At 55.8% G+C, this 25,892-nt stretch overlaps 1 protein-coding gene and 1 long non-coding RNA gene across 6 annotated transcripts in view; both read right to left on the bottom strand.

Moving 5' to 3' along the window:
- ARNT2 (aryl hydrocarbon receptor nuclear translocator 2) overlaps positions 1–15,026 on the bottom strand; it is a 151,883-nt gene extending 136,857 nt beyond the window's left edge. For all 5 annotated transcript variants that reach the window (XR_007149632.1, XR_007149634.1, XR_007149633.1 and 2 more), the window contains exon 1: positions 14,919–15,026. Coding sequence is in view for 2 of the 5 variants with exons in the window: in XM_047846716.1 (XP_047702672.1) it covers positions 14,919–14,949 (31 nt within the window). In the remaining 3 variants the exon portion in view is untranslated. The remainder of the gene's footprint in view (positions 1–14,918) is intronic.
- Positions 15,027–16,432: 1,406 nt separating this feature from the next.
- LOC125158995 (uncharacterized) lies at positions 16,433–24,710 on the bottom strand. Its single transcript, XR_007149635.1, has 8 exons — positions 24,400–24,710; positions 23,961–24,037; positions 21,843–21,990; positions 21,233–21,392; positions 20,615–20,766; positions 17,393–17,505; positions 16,998–17,099; positions 16,433–16,852 (listed from the first exon to the last, which is right to left on the bottom strand). It is a non-coding gene; the product is annotated as an uncharacterized LOC125158995 (long non-coding RNA).
- Between the last annotated feature and the right edge of the window lie 1,182 nt (positions 24,711–25,892).

The following is a 25,892-nucleotide window of genomic DNA, read 5'->3' on the forward strand; positions in this document are numbered from 1 at the left end:
CTCGCTCACACACCCAGTGCCTTCCTCTCGAAGCCACCCAGGAGAGCCAGGGTGACAGTGGAAAGAGAGTAGAGTGCGCCTGGGATCAGAACAGCCTCACACTCACCAGCTGTGAAATGGGGCCATGAAGCCCCAAGCAGCAGGAAGATCCAATGAGTTCATGGATCCTGAACCAGGCGGGTTGGGCAGCAGCGGGCACAGCACTGGGCTTCGCGGCCTCTGCCTCGGTGGACCTCGGGGTGGTCCAGGAACCAGGAGCATCAGCGTCACCTGGCGACTGGTCCGAAATGCAAACGCCGCCCCCCCTGCATCCCGGCCTATCCACCGACAGAGCCTCCGGGACGGGGCGGAGGGCGGCGCTGGGCCCCACAGGCCTGCCTCCGGGGGATGCTCGCAGGTCTCGGGGAGGAACGGCGTTACCGGTAGGACGGCGCCACCTGGTGGCCGACAGGCCTAACAGACCTGCGCTGCGGGGGTGTTCGGGGCGCAGGCGCAGAAGACCGCACACGCCTCCAAGCCGGCCGCGTCCTTCGGTCTCCGCAGCGTATCCCAGCACCTGAGCACAGTGACTGGTGATGGCAGGCAGCCGACACACACGTGCTGAACGGATGAAGGCAAAAAGGCCCGTGTCCGAACCTCTAGCTTGTCCACAAAGTGTACAAACTCGATTGCCCTGGACGCGGCGGGAGCCGCTTAAGTGGGTGGAAGCAGATGGGGGCGCCGAGCCACCGTGTGCAGAGGCAAGTAAGTGCCCCGCACAGAGTCCGGGGACCCTCTTGAGCGGCCGTCCCCGCCCCCGCCCCGGCCTGTCCGGTGCATGGGAGGTGCTGGGAGGGAGGACGGTCCCTGGGTGATGCCCGCGAGGACGGGGAGGAGGAGGAGTGGGGGGCAGGGCACGACTGGGCTGGAAAGCAGCAGGTGGGGAGGGCGGGAAGGACAGTCACAACAGGACAGGAGGACACAGCCCAGAGTACCCTCTCCCAGGAGGTGGCTTCACATCACCCCTGCGCACAGAGGGGAGGGCTCTGTGTTCTGCATACCTGCCCGGGTTGGTGGTTCGAGGCCAACATTTCCAACCTCGGGTCTCTGATGAGAGAGAAGGGCGGGGGGATGGGCAGGGGTGAGGGAGAAGGGAGGAGGGGAAGGAGGAGGAGGAGGAAGAAAAAGGGAGAAACAAAGGGGGGATGCGGAGAGAGGGACAGGGATGAGGGAGGGGCTCTCGCTTAGGAAAACGCAGCAGGTGCCTGCAGGCCGATTATTCCAGAAAGAACCCCGGCTCTTGAGTTACTAGGTCTTTCTTTATAAAGTCACAGTAAATTACAAACTTATCTCTTCAGTGGAACACAGAAGGAGCAAACGAGCCTCTGGAATAAATGAAAATGCACATCTCAGCGCGGGCGTGCACCAGCAACAAAGGGCGGGACACGCGACACGCCGACCACCGTCTGAAGGAAGGTCTCGCCGAGAACTGTGGTCTCACGAATCGCAGGCGAGTAGCTCACCTGAAGAGCCTTGTAGCGTGTGTCGGGAGAGTTGGAAATTAAACGCCCGAAACCCCTACTGACTTTATTAGAGATATGATCGTCCTTACACGGTTACATTATAATTATTTTCTATTACATATTTCTATTACATATTATAATATGTCAGGAAGTTGACATTTAGTTGAGGGAAGTATTAACCTTATGGGCTTTTTTTTAAAACTCCCCCGGGACCTGCACTCACCAAGGAGTATCTGCGGCTGCCCACAAAGAGTGTGCAAACCCACAGAGGAGGTTTACCAAGCATGGGGGGCTCTGAGACCACGAATCCCCTTCCTCAGCCCTGGCCACACGGGACCCTGATGTCACGGCTGACAGGAGCCGTCGTGAGTCAGCCTCGTGACACAACGTCACCCTGGTGGTGTTTTTGATAAAAATTTAAAAATTCGATAAAAATTTAAAATTTCAGGGGAGCCTGGGTGGCTCAGTCGGTTGAGCATCCGACTTTGGCTCAGGTCAGGATCTCGCGGTCTGTGGGTTCGAGCCCCGCGTCGGGCTCTGTGCTGACAGCTCGGAGCCTGGATCCTGCTTTGGGTTCTGTGTCTCCCTCTCTCTCTGCCCTGCCCCTGCTCATGCTCTGTCTCTCTCAAAAATAAACATTTAAAAATTTTTTAAATAAATAAATAAAATGAAATTTAAGATTTTTTTTTAATTTAAAAAGCACAACCCCAATGTCACGATGAGGCAACATCGAACAAAATTGGGAGGTATTTTACAAAATGACTGGCCCGTACTTGGCAAAAAATGTCAAGGCCATAAAAGAAAATCCAAAAACACAAAACAAACCAACACAACAACGCCTCTGAGCGACTGTTCCAGAATTAAAGGGGAGTAAAGGGATATCACAACCATGGCCCAGAGGGAGTTATGCTGTGTGAAATAAGTCAGACAGAGAAAGACAGAGACCGTATGATTGACTCGGATGTGGAATCTAAAACAAAACAAAAAGAAATGAACAAATAAAAAACAAAGAAACACGCTCTTAAACACAGAGAACTGGTGGTGGGGGGGGTGACAGGCACTGGTTAAAGGCGAGAAGAGGTACAGACGTCCAGTTAGGAAATAAATAAGCCGGAGAGATCAGAAGTACAGTAAGTGGGATTTGCGATCCTGGATGAAACCGAGGACCAGGAAACAGCAGGTTTCTGGAAGAACGCCTAATGGAGTGAGAGTAGGGTCAGAGGGTGCGACGTTGGGTGTCACCTGGACGCTGATGCCCTGACGTGGGTCACAAACTGTTGTCCCGTAAGAGAACGCCCTTCTTCCCAGTGACGTGGCGTCGCGACAGTCAAGAACGAACTCTGGAGATGTCTCGCGGCGCAAAAGCGTGCTTTTGTCACAGCACGGGGGCGGGACCCGTGGGCAGAGAGGGCGGCACGGGGCGGGGGGTGAGGAGAGACCGATCGTGTGCTCGCGAGTCTGGGGCGCACAGCGACGACGGCGGCTCCTGAGGAATTTCGGGGCGCTGACAACAGGGTCCGCAGGACCTGGGAGGTCTGGCTCTTGCCGACATAGGGTTGCACACGGAGGCAGCCGCGAGCTCCGTGTGGGAGGCCACACCGCATGTCTCGGGTACTTACCGGGGGCCTGTCCCCTCGTCACCAGGAGACACGTGGCAGTATTCAGAAAGGACGGGGCACGGGGTGCACCATGCACCCTCAAGTTGCCCAGCGAGACAGAGGCCAGCCGGAGAACCCGGCACACGGGCCGTGGCTGACCCTCGGGAGCCCGGTCCTGTGCTCCGTTCTCGTCACTTCTCTGCGAGCCAGCTGCCCGCCCCGCGTAAACGTCACCGAAACCAGAACCACCTTGTGGTGGACCCAACTCTCCGTTGGCTTGCCGTCTGGGAGACGTGGAGCTCACGTCAGGCGCCCACTCCACGAACACTCAAGAGGCACCCATCGCGTGCCACGCCTCCGTCGAGGAACTGGGGACACAGTGGCTAAAGCAAAACAAAACGCCCCAACCCGAAGGGAAACGGGCGACTCCGAGGCTCCCGGCAAATCCCCGAGGCACTTAGGTGTCTAGAGCTCAGCATGTGCGAGACCGATCGTGCTCTCCCCGCCGCCTCCACCAAAATACCCCCAAGGGCCCCGACTCGCCAGGCCCTCTGGCCTGGAACACGGCGCCCTACCCGCCCCGTGACCGAATCGGGAATGTGGCGCTCCTGCCCCCGCATCGGCGATATCCAGTCCGCCACCCGGCTCGGCCGGGCTTACCGCCGACGTACCTGGGGGTCCCTCGGTCTCTGCCCCTGTCCCCTCCACTTCGGGCCTCCCCGTGGCATCTGGAAACGAAGACCCCTCTCTCTCCCGCTACTTATTTTAATGATCGCCTCGCGCCCGTGATTATCTAAGACACGGCGAGCTCCGCGAAAGCGGAAACCACGCCGGCCCTGGCACGCCGCTGTGGGCACGCAGTTGGCATCCAATTAATATCTGTTTAATTAGGTGGGTAAGCGATTAAAATAATTACTGTCTGGCTCTGGCCCGTGAATGGAGACAGGCGCCATTCACCGCCACCGGGGGCCTAGGGGGAGCAGGGAGTGCAGGAGAGGCAGGCTTCAGGGTCCGGGGGACACACGGACAGACGCCCCCGGCAGGCAGCTGGAGACGGGCGTCGGGAAGGCCACAGGCTCTCGTCCCAGAAGCGGCCGTAGGCCCCCAGCCCGGCCTTTCGCGTCCTCCGTGCCCGCGGGAGGCGCCAGCGGGGTCCCCTCCCCCTGCCGTCCAGCAGGCGGCCAGTCGTTGGCAGAAACTGTCCCAACATGCCTGTCCCGGAGGCCGTTTCCGAAACCGCTGGACAAGCTGCCCGAACCCAACGGGAAGGTTTCTGGTGAGAACTGCTTTCCAGAGGAGAGAACACAGCTGTGATCCTTGAACACACTCATTCGTTTGATTCTTTGGGGAACTTGGAATCCATCAAGCATATCAAATTACGGCAGATGATTCCAGACTACGCCTCATTTCAAACTGCTGATGTGATAGAAACATCAATGCTGTTCTAAAAATAAAAATAAAAAAAAAAATCTGCAGTTCTGTTATTTCACATTTAAATTAACTTCCTTCACGGGTATCATGATTATCTGAAAAGTACCACCTCGTCCTTACGGCCACCGCCGACGTGCCGGTCGTGGGAGCCAGCCCCTAATTCTCTGCCGGCCACACGCCCCACGGAACTTCTGGGCTCCTTGGCCAGCTGCCAGTGCCCAGAGGTTACAAAAAGTCCTGTCCCCACACACCGGGGCTGTTCCCCCCGGGCACGAGTGCCATCTGGGGCCGGATAACTGCGCTGTGGGGGGGCCGTGGGACGTTCAACAGCATCCCTGGCCTCCACCCACCAGATGCCACCGCCCCCACCTCCCCACCCCCTTCGGTGTCGCGACAACCAGGACCCCCTCTAGAAACCACACTGTGCGGACACACCTCTGCTCCCGTGCCCGGTTTCTGAGAGGCTCTGCCACACGGCTGGGTCAGATGTCTCTCCGAGATAAGAAAGAGAATACCATTTGGAGATAGCCATGAATTTAAAATATGTGGAGGGGCCCCCGGGTGGCTCAGTCGGTTGAGTGTCTGACTTCTGCTCAGGTCAGGATCTCACAGCGCGTGAGTTCCAGCCCCGCGTCGGGCTCTGTGCTGACGGCTCAGGGTCTGGAGCCTGCTTTGGATTCTGTGTCTCCCTCTCTCTCTGCCCCTCCCCTGCTCATTCTCCCTCTCTCTCTCTCAAATGAAATAAAATTTAAATTTAAATTAAAAAAATGCGTACATAAATGGACATCCGGCCTCCTGGTGCCTCGAAGTCTGGGACCCGGCTCATTCACTGAGGTTGCAAGGTGTATCCGTGTAGCTTTCCTGGCCTCCCTTATCTTAGCAATTTCAGTGGCTTTTTCCTTAACTGCCACTAGGACAGTTCGGTGGGCCAGGCAAAACTCGGCAGGCAGAAGCCTCATCGACAGGCTACAAGCCTCTGATGGCCCCAGTGGACCACTGCAGGGCCCCGGGAGGATCTGATGAACAGAGGATGACCCCCCTCTCTCCTGGTTCCTCACTCAGCTGCCAGCAAGGCCTTCGCTGATCTGGCTCTCGGGAGGCCCTGATCTACCCACGGAGCCCGGTTTCGGTGCCAGCCTGGGAGTCCTCCCCAGCTGTCCTACAGCTAGCCTCTCCTTTGTCACCGGGGCCCGGGGAGAGAGGTATCTATCCAGTGCAGGGGTCCGCAAATCAAATACACACACACGCACACACACACACTTACCCCCAGGTGTTGACACCTCCTGGATCTGCATCCAAAGCAGGAATAACCACCACAAACTGTCTAAGCCACAGAGTGCAGGCAGGGGGAGGACAGCGCCCCCCCTGCCCCGTGCTCTCAAAGCCCTGGGGACGGGCCCGGGCCACGCACAGACAGGCAGCAGTGATCCAAGGTTTCTAGGGCAGCTAATGGCACCTCCAGCTGGAAAAGGCCACGTGGAAGAGATGAACTCGTGGGGACCCATTCCTCCTCCCCCATTTACACTGTGGGAACCCCAGGCAAGTCTCTGAACCAGTCTGAGCCTCTGGGTTAACCTCTGCGGAAACCGATACAAAATAAAAGCATATGGGGCACCTGGAGGGCTCAGTTGTGAAGCGTCTGACTCCTGATCTCGGCTCAGGTCACGATCTCACAGTTGTGGGATTGGGCCCCACGTCAGGCTCTGTGCAGAACCTGCTTGAGATTCTCTCTACCTCTCTTTCTGTCCCTCCCCCACTCACGCTCTCTTTCTCAAAAGAAATAAACATTAAAGCAAAAAAAAGCGTATTTCTAAAAAGCATTTAAACCCATCTGATTGTTCGATTCTCCTCTAGGAAGTTAACCTAAGGGGAGAAAGAAATCACGTAATTGTCTATTTATATACGGGGACATCCATGAGCACGCTGTGCATACTTCTGACGAACTGAAAAGCGTAGCAAATGCTATGAACGTAAGCATGAGAGACAGAGCCCATAGATGAGGACGGGGCCATAAGACAGAGGCTGTGGCACTCGTACTATTAATGAAGAGAAAAAAAGGCAACAAAGCAGTGTGTTCAGAACGATTCTCTTCTGTATGTGCACACGGTCTTTGGGGGGGAAAGCCATGTCTGTTTATCGTTGTACTCGGGGGAAAGGAGTCGGTTGTGAGCAGGAAAGGAGGGGGCGCCTCGGCAGGGGCTGGGGGACCGCGGGCTCCGCCTGGCCACCCTCACGGCACAATCAAGGCGGCGGAAGAGGCCCCCCGCTTCTGCACAATGGACAACAGCAGGAAGTACCTGCTCATGGGCAGTTTCGCTTTTTCTGTGGATTCACCTGGAAAACGGTCAAAGTGTTGCAGTTTTGAAGGCCACAGGGGCTCCTTATCTGCAAAGGGCTTGGCCTTGAGCCCAGCAGCATCGCATCGGGGGGCAGTGGGCATCCCCTGAACAGAAGTGAAGCTGCCTCCGTGTCGTGTCTGGAGCCCCCCGGGAATCACGCCCACCACACCCACGGTTCCGCACACAGAACGGAAGGCAGGACGGGGAGACCCCCTCCAGGGGACCCTCGGGGACTTTCGTAAGGAAGGTGGTGGGCACGGGCCTCCCACGACTCCCAGCCGGTTGCCAGGTTATTGCCAGTCTGACCGCCCCTCCTTCTGGGGCAGAGGATACGATCTGTGCATCTCCCGGGTTCCTTTAGGATGAGACGAAGTCTGGAGGAACTGATCTGGGTTCGGACCACTCTGCTAGGATTTACAGATCAAAACCAGTTCCCGCAAACCAAGGCCAGAACCTAAATTCGACAGCTCTGGCCTCCTGTTTCGGGGACCCACGAACACACCGCACAGCTTGTCTCCCAGGCAGGCGTTCACAAGCAGGTGCGCACGGGCGTGTAACACAGTTCCCCGGCACCCGTGCACCTGTCCACAGGCACACCTCATGGGCAGCCTGCCGTGCGGGAGGCGGTGTGACGGGAGGGGCTGCAGAGTGAGGAAGGCTCCCCCTGCCCTCGTGGGGCCTCGGGGCCAGCAGCAGACCCAGGCATCCAGCAGCAACTCCATACCTTACCACTCCACCCCGGGTCACAGAAATGCTCCAGATGCAAAGTGCACGGGGCCCGGGCGGACGGCAGCATGGGCATGCTGTCTCTGGAGACAGGCTTTGGGAGAAGGGACGATCCAAGCCGGGACCAGGAGGAGCAGAGGGCATGGGCAGGGAAACCCTCAGGTGTGGGCAAGGGGCGGGTGGAGACAGGGGAGCTCGGCGTCGGCCAGAGCTCTGGAGCCGAGGGTCTGGGCCAGGATCGGGTGCGTGGCATCGGGGTGCAAGGGCCCGCCTGAGCAGTGACGGCTCCCACCAGCCTGCCTGCAGGCCCGGCCGGCCCCACGCGGCTGCCAGTACCTGCCCCTTGCGTTACGGCCCAGCACCCAGGGGCCGTGGCACAGGGGGATGACGTCCCCAGGCGTGTCAGCCAGCGTCAGCACAGACCGACGGGGACAGAGGGACTCCAGCCTGACTGCTGTCTCCACGACAGCTCCCGCCCAGTCTCGGGGGCTCGTCTCGGGGGCTCCCCAGTCCGGTCACCTCCTGTCACCCAGGCGCACACCGCACCCGCCCCCCCCACCGCGGCCCTGCCGGTTCTGCCCAAAAGGAGCGGCTGCAGGCGGCCACGCGGGGGGTCCCCGGCCCACTGCTAGATGCACGAGGACGTGCGTGTTCAGCGTGGCGGCCCCGCCCCAAGGGGTACCTCGCCTCCGTGTGCTTCTCCGCGTCTCCCCTGCCAGCCGGGGTCCCTGGCAGCCACCTCCAACCAGAGTCCGGCCTTCCAATCTGCTCTCCGCACGGCAGCCAGGGCCCAGCGGACTGCGGGTCACATCACGTCCCTCCCCTGCTCGAGACCCCACCCGCCCGCCGCACCTCCAGCTGCTCTGGCCCGCTCTGGTTCCTCAAAGCAGACCGGCCCTTCTGATCCCAGGGCCTTTGCAGAGGCTCTTCCCAGAATGCACCTGCTTGCCCGTGTTTCTCTTCGCTCCTCGGATCTCAACTCACAGGTTGGCTCCTCAAGGCAAGAATATGTAAGACAGTCCGTTTGATAAAAGGTGCTGGGAAAACTGGACAGCCACATCCAGAATGAAACGGGACCACTTTCTTCCACCAGGCACAAAAATAAACTCAAAATGGATCAAAGACCTAAATGTGAGACCCGAAACCATGAAACTCCTAAAAGAAAACATAGGCAGTCATGCCTTGGCCAACAGGCTTAGCAACATTTTTCTAGATACGTCTCCTGAGGCAAGGGAAACAGAAGCAAAAATAAACTATTGGGACGCCACTAAAATAAAGAGCTTTTGCACAGCAAAGGAAAGCATCAGCAAAATGAAAAGGCAGCCTACGGAATGGGAGAAGATATTTGCAAACAACACATCCAATAAGGGGTTAATATCGAAACTACACAGAGAACATACACAACTCAACACCAAAAACTGGTTAGAAAACGGCCACAGAACCTGAACAGACATCTTTCCATAGGAGACATCCAGAGGCCAACAGACACGCGAAAAGGTGTCCAACATCACTCATCATCAGGGAAATGCAAATCAAAACCACGAGAAGATACCACCTCACGCCAATCAGAGTGGCTAAAACGAACAAATCAGGAGACTATAGATGCTGGCGAGGATGTGGAGAAACGGGAACCCTCTTGCGCTGTTGGTGGGAAAGCAGACCGGTGCAGCCGCTGTGGAGAACAGCGTGGAGGTTCCTCAGAAAGTTAAAACCAGAATTACCATATCACCCAGCAAGTCAACTACTAGGTATTCACCCAAAGAAAACAAACACTAATTCAAAAAGATACATGCAACCCTGTGTTTACTGCAGCCTTATTTGTAATAGTCAAGATAAGGCAGAAACCCAAGTGTCCGTCAATAGATAGATAAAGATGTGGTGTGTATATATATATATATATATAGATAGATAGATATAGATATATAGATATATAGATACATGTATAGATACATATATATACACATATATATCTACATATACATACATATATATACATATATACATACATATTACATATATATATACATATATAGATACATATATACACACATAGATCTACATATATATATACACATGTAGATACATATGTATCTACATATGTATCTACATATATATACACACATACATACACACAATGGAATATGATTCAGCCATTAAAAAAAATGAGATCTTGTCATTTGTAACAACATGGATGGACCCAGAGAGCATTATACTAAGTGAAGTAAGTCCGACAGAGAAACACAAATACTACACGATTGCCCTTACATGTATTAAGCTAAAAAAAACCCAAAAACCCATAAATAAGGAGGACAAACTCGTGGTTGCCAGAAGGGAGTGGGTGGGGGGATCGCAAATGGGTGAAGGGGAGAGGGGGGTCCAGGCTGCCAGTCACGGGACGAGGAAGCCACGGACGGAAGGCGCAGCACGTGGAATACAGCCGATGGTGCCGTAACAGTGCCACGTGGTGACAGACGGTGGCCACGCCTGTGGGGCCCAGGATAACGTAAGACGTGAGACTAATGTAACACTGTGTGTCAACTACACTCAACAACAAAAGGGAAAATCACATAAATGTTACAAAGTTTGTCTTAACCTGAAATACAGTCTCACAAAGCTTTTTGTTACACATCGTACACTCACTCTGTTCCATTAATACGTATTCTGTCTTACGAACGTATACACGTCCATGTTAGAATGCACCCCACCTATGCAGCAAACGCTAAGTGGTGGCACGTTGGTCATAAAGTACTGCCTCGTAGAACCCCCTGCAACATCGATCATCAGTTTCACAATCACCTTCGCCGAGATCCACAGTTCCCACGCCCACCTTCTCACCTATGAAATGTCTCGTGATAGACAGCAGTCCTGACTTGTGTATTAACCAAATGTCTGCAGTCGCCCGTGCAACGTCGCAAGTCTCAGGACAACCTCAAAGAAGAAAACAAACCCTTAAAAACGATGACCGCCTAGGAACCCTCTGACACAATGTCCTCTGGACTTTTTTGTAGCAACTGTGACCTCAGAGTGTTTTGATTCTAAATCTGCTGATCGATACACCAAGTTGGCTTTATATGGAGCTATCTGTTGCTGGCGAGGATGTGGAGAAACGGGAACCCTCTTGCACGGCTGGTGGGAGTGCAAACTGGTGCAGCCGCTCTGGAGAACAGTGTGGAGGTTCCTCAAAAAATTAAAACGAGATCTACCCTATGACCCAGCAATAGCACTGCTAGGCATTTATCCACGGGATACAGGCGTGCTGATGCATAGGGGCACCTGTACCCAATGTTTAGAGCAGCACTTTCAACAATAGCCAAATTACGGAAGGATCCTAAATGTCCATCAACTGACGAATGGATAAAGAAGATGTGGTTTATATACACAACGGAATACTACTTGGCAATGAGAAAGAGTGAAATCCTGCCATTTGTAGCAACATGGATGGAACTGGAGGGTATTATGCTGAGTGAAATAAGTCAGGCAGAGAAAGACAGATACCATATGTTTTCACTCATCTGTGGATCTTGAGAAACTCAACAGAAGACCAGGGGGAAGGAGAAGGGGGAAAAAAGTTATAGAGAGGGAAGGAGGCAAACCATAAGAGACTCTTAAATACTGAGAACAAACTGAGGGTTGATGGGGGTTGGGGGAGAGGGGAGAATGGGTGATGGGCATGGAGGAGGGCACCTGTTGGGATGAGCACTGGGTGTGGTATGGAAACCAATTTGACAATAAATTCTATTTAATATAAGAAAATAAGCTGCCCCCTCAAAGAGGCAAACCCCAAACCTCCTTCATTTGTAGCATTAGTGATGTCATAACTCACACATCCGCGTGATTCTTTACAACTACGTATTCCCCGGCCACCGGCAAACAGGACGATGGCAGGCGCTGTCCTGGGTTTACCACTGATCACCCAGAACCTAGCTCTCGGTACCTGGCACATAACAGTTGCTCAGTAAAGGGAAGCCTGCGGGGCTCAGTGGGCTGAGCGTCTGGCTCTTGATTTTGGCTCAGCTCAGGATCTCACGGTTTGCGAGATCGAGCCCCCAGGCCGACGGCGCACAGCCTGCTCGTGGGATTCTCCCTCTCCCTCTCTCTGCACACCCCCTTCAAAATAAATAAATAGGCTTTAAAAAAATTAGTTGCACGGTAACTATTGGCTGAGAACTAAGGAAACTTTTTCAGACACCCTTCTCTTCATTTGGCAGAACTCAAAAGGCCATCATGGCACATGCCTAGAGCGTAAGCTCTACACAGATTTTTGTTGAAAACACGACTGCATGTTTTACACGTGGACGGGCCAGCAGCAGAATGGGTTTTTCCTTGATGCACGGTTCTTGGCTGATTCTCAATGCACATTTTTAAAACATGCCTGAAATGGAGCCTCATCGTATAAATGGCCCTAGTCTTTCCTTAGGAGTCGGTGGAACACCGATGTGTCCCTGCCATGGCCGGGCGCGTGGCTCCAGGAAACACAGTACACCAAGTAGCCAGTTCCTGAGAATTCCTGAGAATTCCTGGGAGCCGCGCCTCCCCCCGAGTGGCTGCTGGAATCCAGACCTGAAACCCCAGCAGGGGACTGGAAAGGCCAAATCAGAGCTTTAAATGGGGCTCCTGTCGCCCGAACCACCACAGGATGTGAAACCTCCAGCTTCCTCGGGCATCACCGGGCCCCCGAGTGCCCTCACCCTGCCTCACGGAGACGCAGCACTGCGGAGGGGTCTGCCGGTGGGCAGTGAGGGCTCAGCTGGGAAAACGGAAAAAGCGTGTGGGTGGGCGGGGAGGTGACAGGCTGCGGCCTTTGTACCCTGGGCGCAACGTACCAGCACACAGAGATCTCGGTGCCCCCCGGTGCATCGGCCCGTGTTTACCGAGCTCTTACTCTCTGCAGAGCAACAACGTCCAGGGCCAGGGGTGCGGCAGGAGGACGAGATGCTCAAAGAAGCATCCAGGGACTCCCGCCCCGGAGCAGCGGACTTGCCAAGAAGCTTGGGTGCCCTGCCTCTCTTGGCTGTAAACTGCAAGTCGGATCTGAAGTCTCTCTCTTGGGCTCAAGCCTTTCAACATATCCGTTCAAACTGTATCGGCCTTCTCCTTAGAAGGCAGACATTCACCGGGGCCAGGAGCAACACGCCCCACAGAGCTGAGTGTCACCCCAGGGCACCGGGTCAGAGAAAGACTCTTCCCTTGAAAAGACCTCTCCGTGCTCACCATCCCTGGCATCTCAGCCAATGGACGGGACACACAGACATCACCGTCTGTCAAGGAGGCCCGGTGTTTCCAAATAATAAAAACAACCCCTCACTTGTAGCAGCGGGGTCTCCCGGCGTCCGGGGCACGGACACTCATGGGCACCACGCTGCCACGCCAGGCAGCTGCCCTATTGACTCTGGGCGGCTCGTGGGACCACGATGACGAACAAAATCGTTTCCAACAGTGATGTAATGGGGTGTGTGTGTGTGTGTGTGCGTGTGTGTGTGCGTGTGTGTGTGTATTAGGTAAACGCCCTCAGTTTCCTCAGTTTCGTACTCCTCTTTCCAATATAAGCCTGTATGGGACCAAAATATCTTCATGTTACTGCGTTTGCCTTTTTTTTTTTTTTTTTTTTAACATCACAACATTTAAATCCATCAACTGGCTATTGGTTCGTAAGCAGCGGACCCGGCTGAAACTGCAGACTTGAGTCACTAGCAAACTTGAGGGGCGGTCTCCAAATGTGCCACGTTCCCCTTCTGTGTCCTGGAGCGGGAGCTCCCTGTCAGTTCTTCTGAGACTTCTGAGGTTCTCTTATGGAACCTGCCTCTCGGGAGCTACTCAGACTCCCCACCTGTGTCTCCAGGGCCCCCCCCTTACCCATGCCCCAACTCCGAGCAGTGTGTCAACTCCAGGCCCCTCCACCTGCTCTCTGTTCCAAGCCAGTGCCACTAAGTGGGACCACTCCCCACCATATGCCTCGTTTGGACCAGCCTCTCTGCCTCCAAACTTGCTCCTTCCTTTCTATGATATCTAGACATGGCTGACAAGTCAACCTTCCAGAAGAACCATGATCACATGACTTCCGCATTCAAGACCATCGAGGACTCCTTAACCTGGGTGGGGGGGGTGGGGGGAGCGGGGAGGGAGTCTACTCCTTAGGCTGCCCTTCAGAGCCGAACAAGTCTGTGAAACCCCACTGCTCCACTGCTCCCTCCCTCTGGATACCCAGAGTCCCCAAATATTCATTGAAACCTACTCAGTGTGTCTGCCATTCACCCTGTCCCCTCCCCACTCACGCCCCCTGGGCCCTGCTCTGCACATTCAAACCTTCCAATCCTCCCAAGGCCAGTTGGGAAATGTCTGATCTCCAAAAGCGCCCCCTGACCACTTTGGATGCAGGGGATCCTTCACTCCTAACTCTGATGACAGTTTTGTTTTCTCTGCTAGGCACCCCACCCCATCACCACCTCCAACAGGCCACCTCCCCCTGGGGGGGGGGGGGGGCTCCTTGAGGACTGGCCTCTGACTCGGCCACCTGCATGCCCCCCAGACCCGGCACCAAGCCGAGCAGGCGCGACACCAAAACTTTACAGCCGGCAGCCTGCGTGTCCCCTTCCCATTCTTGGGCACCCCTAGGGAGCCCGACTCCCCAACTAAGCCGGGGTTTCCCTGCGCCCACTGCAAACCAGGTCAGTAGTCCCGCTTAGCAGGACCTAGTTCCATTTTCGAAATCTGCCGGGGCGAGCACGGTTGTCACCGGCTGCACCCAGAGGACAGGGCGGCCCGAGGAGGCAGAGGGCGCGAGCCGGGCGGGGCCGGGATGCTCCGCGCCGCCGCCGCCGCCGCCGCCGCCGGCCGGGCGCCCGTGCCCACTGCGGAGCCGGGGGGCGGGGAGGGGGCACCGGGGCGCCCGGGGGCGGGCCGCGCGGGGACCAGCCGCGAGCTCCACCCCGGTCCACCCTGTTGAATCCCGGCTCCAAACTTTTGCCCGCGCCCGCGCCGTGCCCTCCCGCCGCCGCGGCCGCTGCCGGAGATGCCACGGGGCCGCGCCCCGAACGCGACAGCGCGCGGCACCGGGCAGCCGGCGGCGGGCGTCCTCGGCACGCGAGGCGGGGGGGGCGGGGGGTCCCGGGGGCCGCGAGGCCCGCCTCCGCCGCCGGGGCTGTGCCGGTGCTGATGCTGCGGCCGGGGCCGGGGCTGCGGCGCGCGGGTCCCCGGAGCGCGGGTCCCCGGAGCGCAGCCGCCTCCCACCGCCCCCCCGCCCCCGCGAGCGCGGGTCCCCGGAGCGCAGAACCCCCGAGCGCGGGTCCCGGCCGGGCCTGCGGGCGAGCGCGGCCGCTACTCACCGGGAGGGTTGACCGCCGCCGGGGTTGCCATCTTGCCGGGAGGCCGGGCGGCCGGGCGGGGCGGAGGGCGGCGCGGAGCCGGGCCCCGGAGGGCGGGCGGGCCCAGGCGCCGCCGCCGCCGCCACACAAAGGACGGCGCGGGCGGGCGCTGCCTCCGCTACCCGCCCCCCCCGCGCCGCCGCCGCCCCGCCTCCCGGGCCGGCCTTTGTCGCGCGGCGGGGGGCGCGGGCCGCCGCTCCCCCGCCGGGGCCGTAGCACCGCGAGACTTGCGCCGCGGGCCGCCGGACCCCCCGCTGGGGGGCGCGGCGGGGGGCGGCGCAGGTGCTCGGGCCCGCGGGGCGGGGGCGGGCGGCGCCCCGGGGTCCGGGACGCGGAGGGGGGCGGGGGGACGAGCCCATTAGGATGCAGAGGGAAGCGGTCCTCGGAGGCGCGGGGAACAAAGGCGCCCAGTGCGGCCCACTTAGCATGCCGGCGCCGCGCCGCCTGCTGCCCGGGCCCGGGGCCGAGGGCTGAGCGCCCGGCGCCCAGAAGTCTCCGAGGCCGGGGACCGCTTCGGAGCGCGCTCGGTACGCACCGCGGCCCAGGCGGCCGGCCCGGGAGCCGGGAGTGCCTTAGCCTCGAGGGGCGCACCCGCGCTCTGCCTTCCTCCCCGCCTGCCCACCGCGGTGCCTATTACCTGGGGCCGCTGCAGGAGCCGTAGCGACACCAGCAAACCGAGATTTAGCCGGGGTTTTAAGTGTTTTTATCTTCAGAGCCTGGTGAGAGGGTTGGGCTGCGCAGAGCGTGGGGGCACCCCTGTTTTTCTACCAGACCCCGGCATCCCCTGAAAGACCACGGCGCTTAGGAAGCACACCCGCCAAGGCGGGCGCCCTGTGTGCAAGCTTCCAGGAAAGAATGGATACATCCCAGGGGAGAGCCAACAAGGACAAGACGGCCCCTAAACGTGGACACGTTTGCAAAAACATCAGACTGCCTTCAATCCCTGCAGAGAAGCATGGGGGGGGGGGGTAGAGAAACAATGCTTGGGATGTATTTTCAAATAAGCATGGTCACTGGGGAGTATTTGTCACTATTGATCTGACTAATAGGCGCTTAATGATATTCATTTGGTTATCGATTGCGCAGACCCTGAAAGTCTGCCTTGTGCCAGCTAGGTGCCCAGTGGGCAGAGCAGGGAAAGAGAGCCACAGGGGCTCTGTCCTCCTGGGCCTCCAACCTGGGGGTGGGGAGGCGAGGAGTGATCAAGAAACACACAGATGCCTGGGGGGTTGAGGGGGGGGGCATGGTGGTCACTGGGGAATGAATCCGGGCAGAGAGAGGGTGGAGTGATCCGGAAAATGAACACTAGCCTTGGAAGAAATGAGCGGAACGTGGAGAGGTGGACAAAGACACGTCAAGTGAAAAGATCGAAGGGTGTTGGCTTTGGCAACGAGATAGGCCAGGCCCAGGCAGGTAGAGATCAACTCCGATGACAACTGAGCCCCCCCCCCCCACCCCCCGCCATCCTTGCATCAAGTAGAATGTTCCTGATTTTCCCGATATCAAGCCAAACGAGAAACCAGCCTCTTTTCTACACGAGGCATCAGCACTCCAATACCCACACGCACTCAGTACACAATAGGTCCCTGACTGAAGATTTCCTACGGTAAATGCCAGGGGCGGTTCACTCGTTCACTCCACCTCAAACAGGGTAAAAAAATGCATCTGAAATGCCCCCGCTGTCTACAACAGTGCCCTTTCGGGCCCCGGGCCCCACCGGCAGGCCTGCCTTGCTGGCCTGTCTCCATACACGGCACCCAGCACGGAGCCCCGCGCTGTCCAGCCTTCCCTGCCCCTCAAGGCAGCGAGCTTTTTTCCTTGGGGTTTCCCTCCCCGCCGTCACACGAGGCTCGCTTTGGTATCGTCTGCACACAGATAGATTTGCAACATTCTCCCTAGAAAAGAAAATTGCAGTGAACATGACCGTCATCACATACACACACACATTTACCATATACATACGTATTTGTCGACAAGTTTTACTCTCTTACTGTGTGCTCAGGCCTGCCGCCCGTTTTCCAGGGGTTACTCTGCAGATACCTTTAATCCTTTTTGCATTTGTCCGGGTAGCATGTGGCCAGCTGCTAGAGGCCGGGACGCTTCCGTAGTCCGCTTGGAGACAGACCGACCTAGCCTGTCGTGCTGTGGTTTTCAGTAAGTAAGAAGCGTGTGTGAGTTTAACAGAGACGTTTCACCTTCTCCACTCACTGTACCTCCCATGTGGGTGATTTTTGACCTCGCCCAATTCAGCCCGCCGAGTTTGCTGATGAGGGGACAGAGGCTGGGGGCGGAGAAGTGTCTTTCCCAAGGTCACGCGGCTCAGCAGCCTGGCAAAACTTGGGAGGAAGCAGGTCCCCCACAATGCTGGGGTTGGGAGGCGGGAGGCGGGGTAGGGGTGTTGTGAAGGGCAGAGAAACAGGGATCTGGGTCCTTACCTTCTGTCTTGTCTCTCTTTCTTTCTCTCTCTCTCCTCTCTCCTCTCTTGCTAAGTAGGTAAATACCCAGAAACATCCATTGTGGAGGAAAGCCCCACTCTTAAGTAAACAGCCTGAAATGGAGCGGTTAGTCATTGCTGAGCACCGAGCGGCATTTACACGATACAGTGGTCTCGTGCTAATCACGGGGGCTGGCGGGCCGTGACCAGTTAGCAGCCTCAGTCCGCTCCACCTTTAAACCACCTAGAACTCTTTTAAATTCCAGAGGAGGCTGTGAAGTTGGAAGCTGAGACCCGCTTTCTTTTTTTGTAAATGGGTGCAGACCAGCTGGGCCCCTAGCATGTGATTCAGTGTGCCGCTCCCAGTGGTGACGGGGGCTGGTGGCCACAGTGCGGGTGACACACGTGGGGGAAGCGGTCACCTGGACCCTGCCTCACATCCCTGCGAGTTCTGACGTGAGACCCGGGACTCCCATCGTACAATGTGTGATGACCCCAGGATTTTGTCTTCCCTTGACTTCCCTTTAAGATAGCAAGAGACCGGGGTGCCTGGGTGGCTCAGTGGGTCGAGCATCTGACTCTGGATTTCAGCTCAGGTCACGATCTCACGGTCCTGGGATCGAGCCCCAAGTCGAGCTCAGCGTGGAACTTGGAGCCTGCTTGGGATTTTCTCTCTCTCTCTGTCTCTCTCTCTCTCTCTCTCTCTCTCTCTCTTTGCCTCTCCCCCACTCATTCTCTCCCTCTCTCTCTCTCTTTCTCTCAAAATAAATAAACTAAAAAAAAAAAAAAATAAGATAGCAAGAGACCACGGTGAAAAGCAGGGCCTTCCTCAGAGAAAGAGGGCGTGGAAGGTAGGGGGACGGGCTGACATGTCTACAAGAAGGGAGTTTCTTCTCTGTCACACGCTGCACGGCCCTGCCAGCCTCCCTCAGTCCTCCGTTCCTTCTAACTTCTTGCTCAAGGCAGGAGGGAAAGGCTCGTGGGTCCGCTACCCCCACCCTGCCTCCCGTGGTCAGTTCCCAGCTGCCCAGAGGCCCTGTGTCCAGGCGGCCCCCCAGCCGGCAGGTTTCCTGGTTACTCTGAGTCACGGGCCCAGCTGAGAGCCGGACGGGGCCTTGGGTCTACAGAGGAGGGCAGGAACCCGGCCTTGGAAGCAGAGAGGGGGGGCCAAGTGTGCTCTGTCACCCTCCCAGCCCTAGAGCCTGGGGAAAGCCTCGCTTTCCCCACCTGAACCTCTGTGCGGAGCCGCAGTGGCGATGAACTTGACTGTGGTCATGTGTGTGCTCTGTGGAGTCGAGATGCTTTAGAATGCTGCTCTGACAGTTTGGCGGAGAGGAGGGAAGTGTGGCAGACAGGGGGAGAGACACGGGAAGGGGCAGCAAGCTGCGTTGTGCCTTCGTGGAGGTGGGGTGGGGGGGAAGAAGGAGGGGAACAGCCGTCGGACCCACGGGTTCTGACCTCTGTCTTCTGGCTCACATCCCAGGAACGCACCTCAAACACGCTGAAGGAAAAGCCAAAAGCAGAGGGCTTTCCCCCATCCAGAGGCCCAGGGAGGGAAACCACGCAGGATGTTTCTGCGGGGACTGAGGGACGAGGCAGCCAGTGAGCCGGGCCCCATGTGGAGCTCCTGGCCCCGTGGGGCCTCCGTGTGGGGTGCCTGGGATGCTTACATTCCCACAGGCCAGGGGACCGGAAGGTCCCAAGAGAGTCCAGGCTCCTGGGTGCGGAGGACCAGCCTCAGCGAGCAGGGCTCAGTGAGCACAGGCTCCAAACCAGGGGCCACGGATTCAGCCACAACCCGGCCTCCAAACGATGCCTTAAGGTTCAGCAGCCAGATGACCACCCCAGCCGCCCGGGATGGAGGGGAGCAAGAACCCCAGGGCCCTTCCCCACCCTCAGCCCCCCATCTGAAGGAGGCCACCCTCGCCAAAAGAGACACCATCAGTGTTCAAGGTCAGGGTTTGCTCGGTTCAGAGGAGTCTAGGCTGAGTAGATTTGTGCCCCTGCCACGTGGGACAAAGAGACAGTCCAAAGTCAGAACTTCACAGCCACGACACATGGACAGTGACATGTACCCTCCGTGAATTCTCAGGGGTGAAAACCCGTGGTGTGAAAACGCGCCCTCTCTGGCTCCACCTCCCCCGTTAAAGCATGGAAGGCATCTCGGGGGAAGGCTGAGCTGCCTGCCTCCGGAACAACCATGTCCAGGGGGCCAGTGACCACGACTGTGCCCTCTGGTGAGAGGGGACCCCGTCACATAAGAAGAAAGCGCCTCCTGGTGGGACCCTGCAGCTCGAAAGGACGTGCGGACATTTCCACGATGACGTGGGAAGAAATTGCCTAAGATAAATGCAGACGCTGATTTAGCAAGAAGTCAGAGGGAAACACTTATAAGCAAAAAAAAAAGAGGGGCACCTGGGTGGCTGCCGACGGTTAAGCCTCTAACTTGTGATTTCGGCTCAGGTCATCATCTCATGGTCCAGGAGATCAAGACCCATGTTGGGCTCTGTGCCGACAGTGCAGGGCCTGCTTGGGATTCTCTCTCTCTCTCTCTCTCTCTCTCTCTCCCCCCGAACCCCCACCCATGCATATGCTCTTTCTCTTTCTAAATAAACTCCAAAAATTTTAAAATAAATACAAAGAAACATCTGTAAATTAGTCCAAGGGCTGAGTCTTTGGAAGGGACCTCCCTGTAGCCACCTACCTGTCCCCACCACCCCCCACCAACACCTGTGCACCGATCAAACCCAGCTCCTTGTCCTTTCCGACCCACACAGAGATCCCCCTTCCCCTTCTCCCCCGTGAACTTCTCGTTCTTCGTAACCCTGTATTACTGGTCACCGCCTCCCTTCCAGGTGGTGCCTGCACCGTGACGGGGCTCCGGGTCCCACCTTCTCCCTTGTTCTTTCACATGCCTCACCGGGCCAGGGTTGATTTCTTGTCCACGCCTGTTTCGTGAAGCTGTGAGCTACTGCCTCCGTGTTTTCCCTTCCCTGGCCCCGAGCTCGTCCGGCTGACGGTCTTGTCGGTCGTGAGCGCTCACATAACCCGCCACGCCTCCCCTCTGTGCCCCCCAGGGTTGGAAACGCGTGGACAGCTGCCCAGTGCCCTCCCCTCTGCGGCCGCTCGCATCCTCCCAGCATCTCCCTTTGGCTCCTCTTGGCTGGGAGTTTATTGTTAATCTGCTCTAATTCCGATGCATATTAGAAGCTGTGTCACTTACTCCTGGGAAGCAAGAGGGACATGAGTAGGAAAAGGTACTCCGTGCTCAGCGCCCTGCTCCATCCTCCTTCTCTCCAAGTGCGTGAGGAGCTCAGTGACTGCGTCATCTCCCGCAGCGACTGTAACCCCCCCACCCGCATTCGTATGTGGAATCTAAAAATCAGAGTAGAATTTATGTCAACAGGCATGTATAAATAAATTCCATATATATATGTACATATAAATTACATGTAATTTACACACATACACTCAGCTCTTTTGGGCAGTCGGGTCTATCTAACACCTTCATTTCAAGATGGGGCAGTTCTGACTCGGCCTCCTTAGTGACAGCATGCCGCACGTGTGAATGTATTCGGATTTTCATAGACAGCCACTTTCCCGCTTGTTTTAATCCACTTTGGAAACCGCCCTCACCAATGACAACAGCTTTTTTTTTTTTTTCAGCCTAAGAAGATTCTCCGAACGTTTTAGCGGGTAATTCCAAATAGGTGCATTTGAGCTTATGTTATGTATAAACACATAGTTATTGCTTAACAGTGCCGCGAGAATTAATGGGGTTGGTTAATGATTGATCTCTCTCTCCAAGTAATAATATTCGACATTCCGTCGGCGTCCACACCGGTTACCGTGAGACGACACGCCCAGACCAAGTTCATTATCCAGCCAACCGGTCTGCAACAGCTCTCCGTCGTTAGCATGCAAATCGGCGCAAACACAGGACAGGTGACAATGACTCCCTCCCCGTAGGTCACACTGGTAGAGGGAGGCCGGGCACGGTTCTGTGGGAGAACGGCTATCTTGAGCACGCACGGTCTAGCTCCTTGAGGGGTCACATTTGGGTCTTCTACACGTCTTCCTGTGTTAACACAGGCTGTGGAACTGAGAACTGAACTTTAGAAAGCCACCTTGTACATAACTGAAAGGTAAACCGTAGAAGCTCTCCAGTCCTCCCTGCTGACTGTATCCTGAGGGAAGGGTCTAGGTGCACCAGCTCCGGACAGAGTTAGCATCTGGGGCGAGGTGGGGGAGGGGAGGGGTGGAGGGAAGGCCGGCCCATCGCCATTGGTTCCTTGTTGTGTTTCAGAGGATAAGGGGAACCCTGCCTTTTCCCATCAGCAGTGGATCTGCTCTTTCAGGGGTGTGTCCTGGGGCGGGGGGCGGGGGCGGGGTTCAAGGAATCTGAATTTCCCAGGGGTCCATCCCAGTGCCTCGCCACGCCAGTCGGCCACCTCCTGGTAACGTCTGCTCCGGACTTCTCTCCTGCCTGGCGCCTGGCTCTTCTGATGATCTGTTAGGTTTCTGCTCCGCTGGCCACCTTTGCCAACCCCGGGGCTGTCGTCCTGGGTCAGCCGCAGGGGAGGCCTCTGCTTCTTACACCTGCAGACGGACTCAGAACCCAGAAGTGAGTGTCTCCAGCTACTGGCCCGGGAGCCGGCTCCCCCAGAAACTGGCCATTTCTGTGTGCTAATTCCCCTGCCCTGGTGCCCCAAACCACCTTGCTAGCCGCTGAACACCAAGCCAAACCAGAGAACCGGGGTGTGTCGATGCCATTGGCCTGCCCGCCTGCCTGCAGGCACACACCCTTCACCCCAGATGCTGTACCCTCCTTTACTTCTTAAAGCCCAGAGCCCCGATTTCTTCCAGCTCCCAGAAAGAGAGGCAACGCCTCCCTTAGCCGACTGGTTGAAGGGTCCCAGCTCCTCTAGAAGCCTGAAGGTGGGGCCCGCGCTCCCTCCCAGACCTACCAGGCTGTGGGTTCCTCTCCCGGCCCCTGCTGTGTCCACAAGACAGGGGTGAGGCCGGGAGTGGGCCGTTTCCCTACGTGTAGGCTTCTCTGGCTTTATCATCCTAAAGCATATTCCCTGTTAGAGAGAAAGCTCAGTGCAGGAATGGGGCGGGAGGAGGGGGCGGGTAGCCAGGGTGAGGCTCTTTGGTAAACTACAGCACACAGCCGCAGCGGGCAAGGAGCGAGAAAATGCTTAGGAGGAAGCACAAGTCTTCATGTGGGCTTAACTTCACCCCTCAAGCTTCTAAAATCATGATTTAAACGGAGTATTCGTTTACCAAATCACCTTTGGCTTTATTATCCTTGAAGGAAAAAGTAATACTGACCATCCCAGTATTGACTGTTTGCTCACACAACTCACAAGAATGTGGTCAGAGGGGGACCCAACCCACAGGACGTGAGCAACCTTGCTGATGATGGTACATCCCAGACACTGTCGATATAAGGTGTCCTGAAACCCTCACTTTCTCCCTTTTTTTTTTAAGTTTATTTTGAGAGAGAGAGAGAGAGAGAGAGAGAGAGAGAGAATCCCAAGCGGGCTCCAGGCTCAACACAGCGCCCAATGCAGGGCTCGATCCCACAAACTGCAAGATCACAACCTGAGCCGATATCAAGAATCAGGCTCAGGGGCACCTGGGTGGCTCAGTCGGTCGAGTGTCTGACTTTGGCTCAGGTCATGATCTCACAGTCCATGAGTTCGAGCCCCGCATCGGGCTCTGTGCTGACAGCTCAGAGCCTGGAGCCTGCTTCAGATTCTGTGTCTCCCCTTCTCTGCCTTTCTCTCTCTCTCTCTCAAAAATGAATAAACATCAAACAAAACAAAAGAATCAGACTGAGGCGCCCGGCGCCACTCTCCTTCTCCCCGGGAACAGGTGTATTCCTTATTGGGAGACCCCCAGTTACTGGCTCAGTGCCCACAGAGAAGAGCTCTTTGCCGGTCGGTGTGGTTGTTCGTGAGCGACAGAAAATTAGAGTCAGGATCCTGGGTTGAGACTGAGCTCAGGCTCCACTCAGAGCTGACGAGTCCACACGAAACAGAGAAAATGGTCTAAGGCCGACGTTGACTTGAAAGCTCTTTCTTTGTTCAAAAGCAGAAAGAACAGGAACGGAGAATCTAAGAAAGCCCTGCTGAAGATAAATATATATTTGGAGGAGGGGGACGGGGAGGAGCAGGAGGAGAAGAAAAAAAAGGAGAAGTGAAAACACAAAACAAAACAAAACCCAAATATATCAACAACTCCTTTGGCAACAGAAAGGAACCGTCGGTGAGGAACCAGGAAGGAACATGCGAAAGAAAGCAAAGTGCGTCCAGGACCCCAGGGAACCTGTGTGCGTGGCTGGTCCCAGCCCCCAGAGGGATATGCATGGGGCTGTCGTGACGCAGTGACATTGGCCACAAGGCCACGGGTCTCGTCCCAGGGACTCCCCGTCGGGCCCAGACCCCACACTGCACACACCCCACCCTTCCGTGGCCGCCCTCAGGGAATAATCTGGCCACCTAAGGAGGCCTTGCTGTGAGGGGGAAATGAGCCGCTTAGCCCACAGGAGCACTCTGACATACCTTCTACTTTTGTTCCCTGTTACAAATAAATTGGTATTTGGGCGGTTCCGTCTGTCCCTCGAGGCCTGATAAGCCCGCTGGAGGTGAAAAGAAAAGAAAAAAAACGTTTCCAGACCATAGGCAATGGTTATGCCCCAAGCTGACGCTGAGAATCGCCTGGCCTCCCTGGAGGGCATCTTGCTGGTTTCCAATTTTAATCAATGCAACCTAGATAACAACTGTATCACATTGGTATTTATGTGACTATGTAGGCCTGTATCTATCTATCCAGCTATCTATCTATCTATCTATCTATGCTGCGTCTATATAAGGTGCCTAAAAGATTCAAAATGATTTTTGTATATATTTTATTTAACCCTTTGTCATCCTTTAGCTCACTTACTGTCACTTTCATTTGACAGATCTGGTGACTGATACTCAGAGAGGTTGGATGACTTACCCAAGGTCACACGGCTAATGAGTTACAGAGCCAACTGTATGAACCCAGACTGGTCTGACTCCAGAGTTTTGCTCACTCAATCTCCAACTATCAAGGTCCACTGGTAGATGTTATCTCACTGTAACATACGACCTTGACAGGTAGCTTCCCTGGTTAACTTCCTGAAGGTAGTTGGAATCAGATTTAGGGGGCTGTAAACTGTGGAAACGAGCTACAAGGGGAGTCAGCAGGTGTGGGAAGGGGGGTTGGCCCTCCGGGGGGTTGGCCACACCGGGGGCAGGTGTGGGAAGGGGGGTTGGTGCCTCCGGCGAGGTCTGGTCACCCAGGCGGCGGGAGCCTGCAGGCTGACCGCTCTGAGAACTGGTCGTTATGGTCTCACGGGTGACTAACTCCATACGCCCTATGATGAATGTGCTGTCCCTTGTGCAGAATGTTCCAGAATCAGAATGTTCCAGTGAATCCAGTGAAATCCAGTCTCACGGGTGACTAACTCCATACACCCTATGATGAATGTGCTGTCCCTTGTGCAGAATGTTCCAGAATCAGAATGTTCCAGTGAATCCAGTGAAATCCAGTCTCACGGGTGACTAACTCCATACGCCCTATGATGAATGTGCTGTCCCTTGTGCTGAATGTTCCAGTGAAATCAGAAGGGAACTGGCAACTTCTCTAATGTGCAAAGGGACGTTTCCTAAGGCTCATGAGTGGACTTTGCTTCAGACCGTCCCCTGCAGGCTGAGGAAATTCGTAGTGGCGGAGGAGTCCCTGAACGCAGTGACATCGTGACGAGGGGAGGCTGGAATTCAGAATTGGTTCGAAATGACTTTAATACTCTTTGCGTCCTTTGTAGTTTGTTTGAAGTGGTTCCTTTCCCCAATAGTTGTAGTCCTTTAATCTGAAATAATTTCAGACTTACAGTAAAGTTGTAAAAATAGTAGAAAGAACTATCAGACACGTTTCGCCCCAGTTGTCAACATTTTACGACACTTAGGTTTTCTCTCCATATATCTCCATATTATCTTTTTCTGAATATTTGAGAATAATTGGAGACATCATAGCCCTTCCTGCCACAGACCTTAGTGTGTATTACAACCGTGTTGCAATTATTAAAATCAAGACATTATCGTGATGGGATATGATTAGCGAAGCCGCAAACATTTTTCATCTTCCCCAATTATCCCCGAAATGTTCTTTATGGAGAAAAGGAATACTGGCTCCCAGAACCCAATCCATGATCACACATTGTCACGTCTCTGTAGTCCCCTGTAATCAACTTTATTTTTTAGTACGGTTTCGGGGTCACAGAAAAAAATAAACAAAAGTGCAGAAGGTTCCTATATGCCTCCCCTTACACACACACACACACACACACACACACACACACACACAACCTCGCCCTCTGTCGGCGCCGTGCACCAGAGTGGGACGTCTGTTACGATCGACAAACCGACATTGACGCATTGTTATCACCCAAAGTCTGCAGTTACATTCGG

The sequence above is a fragment of the Prionailurus viverrinus genome, unplaced genomic scaffold, assembly GCF_022837055.1.
Source record: "Prionailurus viverrinus isolate Anna unplaced genomic scaffold, UM_Priviv_1.0 scaffold_40, whole genome shotgun sequence".
NCBI lineage: Eukaryota > Metazoa > Chordata > Mammalia > Carnivora > Felidae > Prionailurus > Prionailurus viverrinus.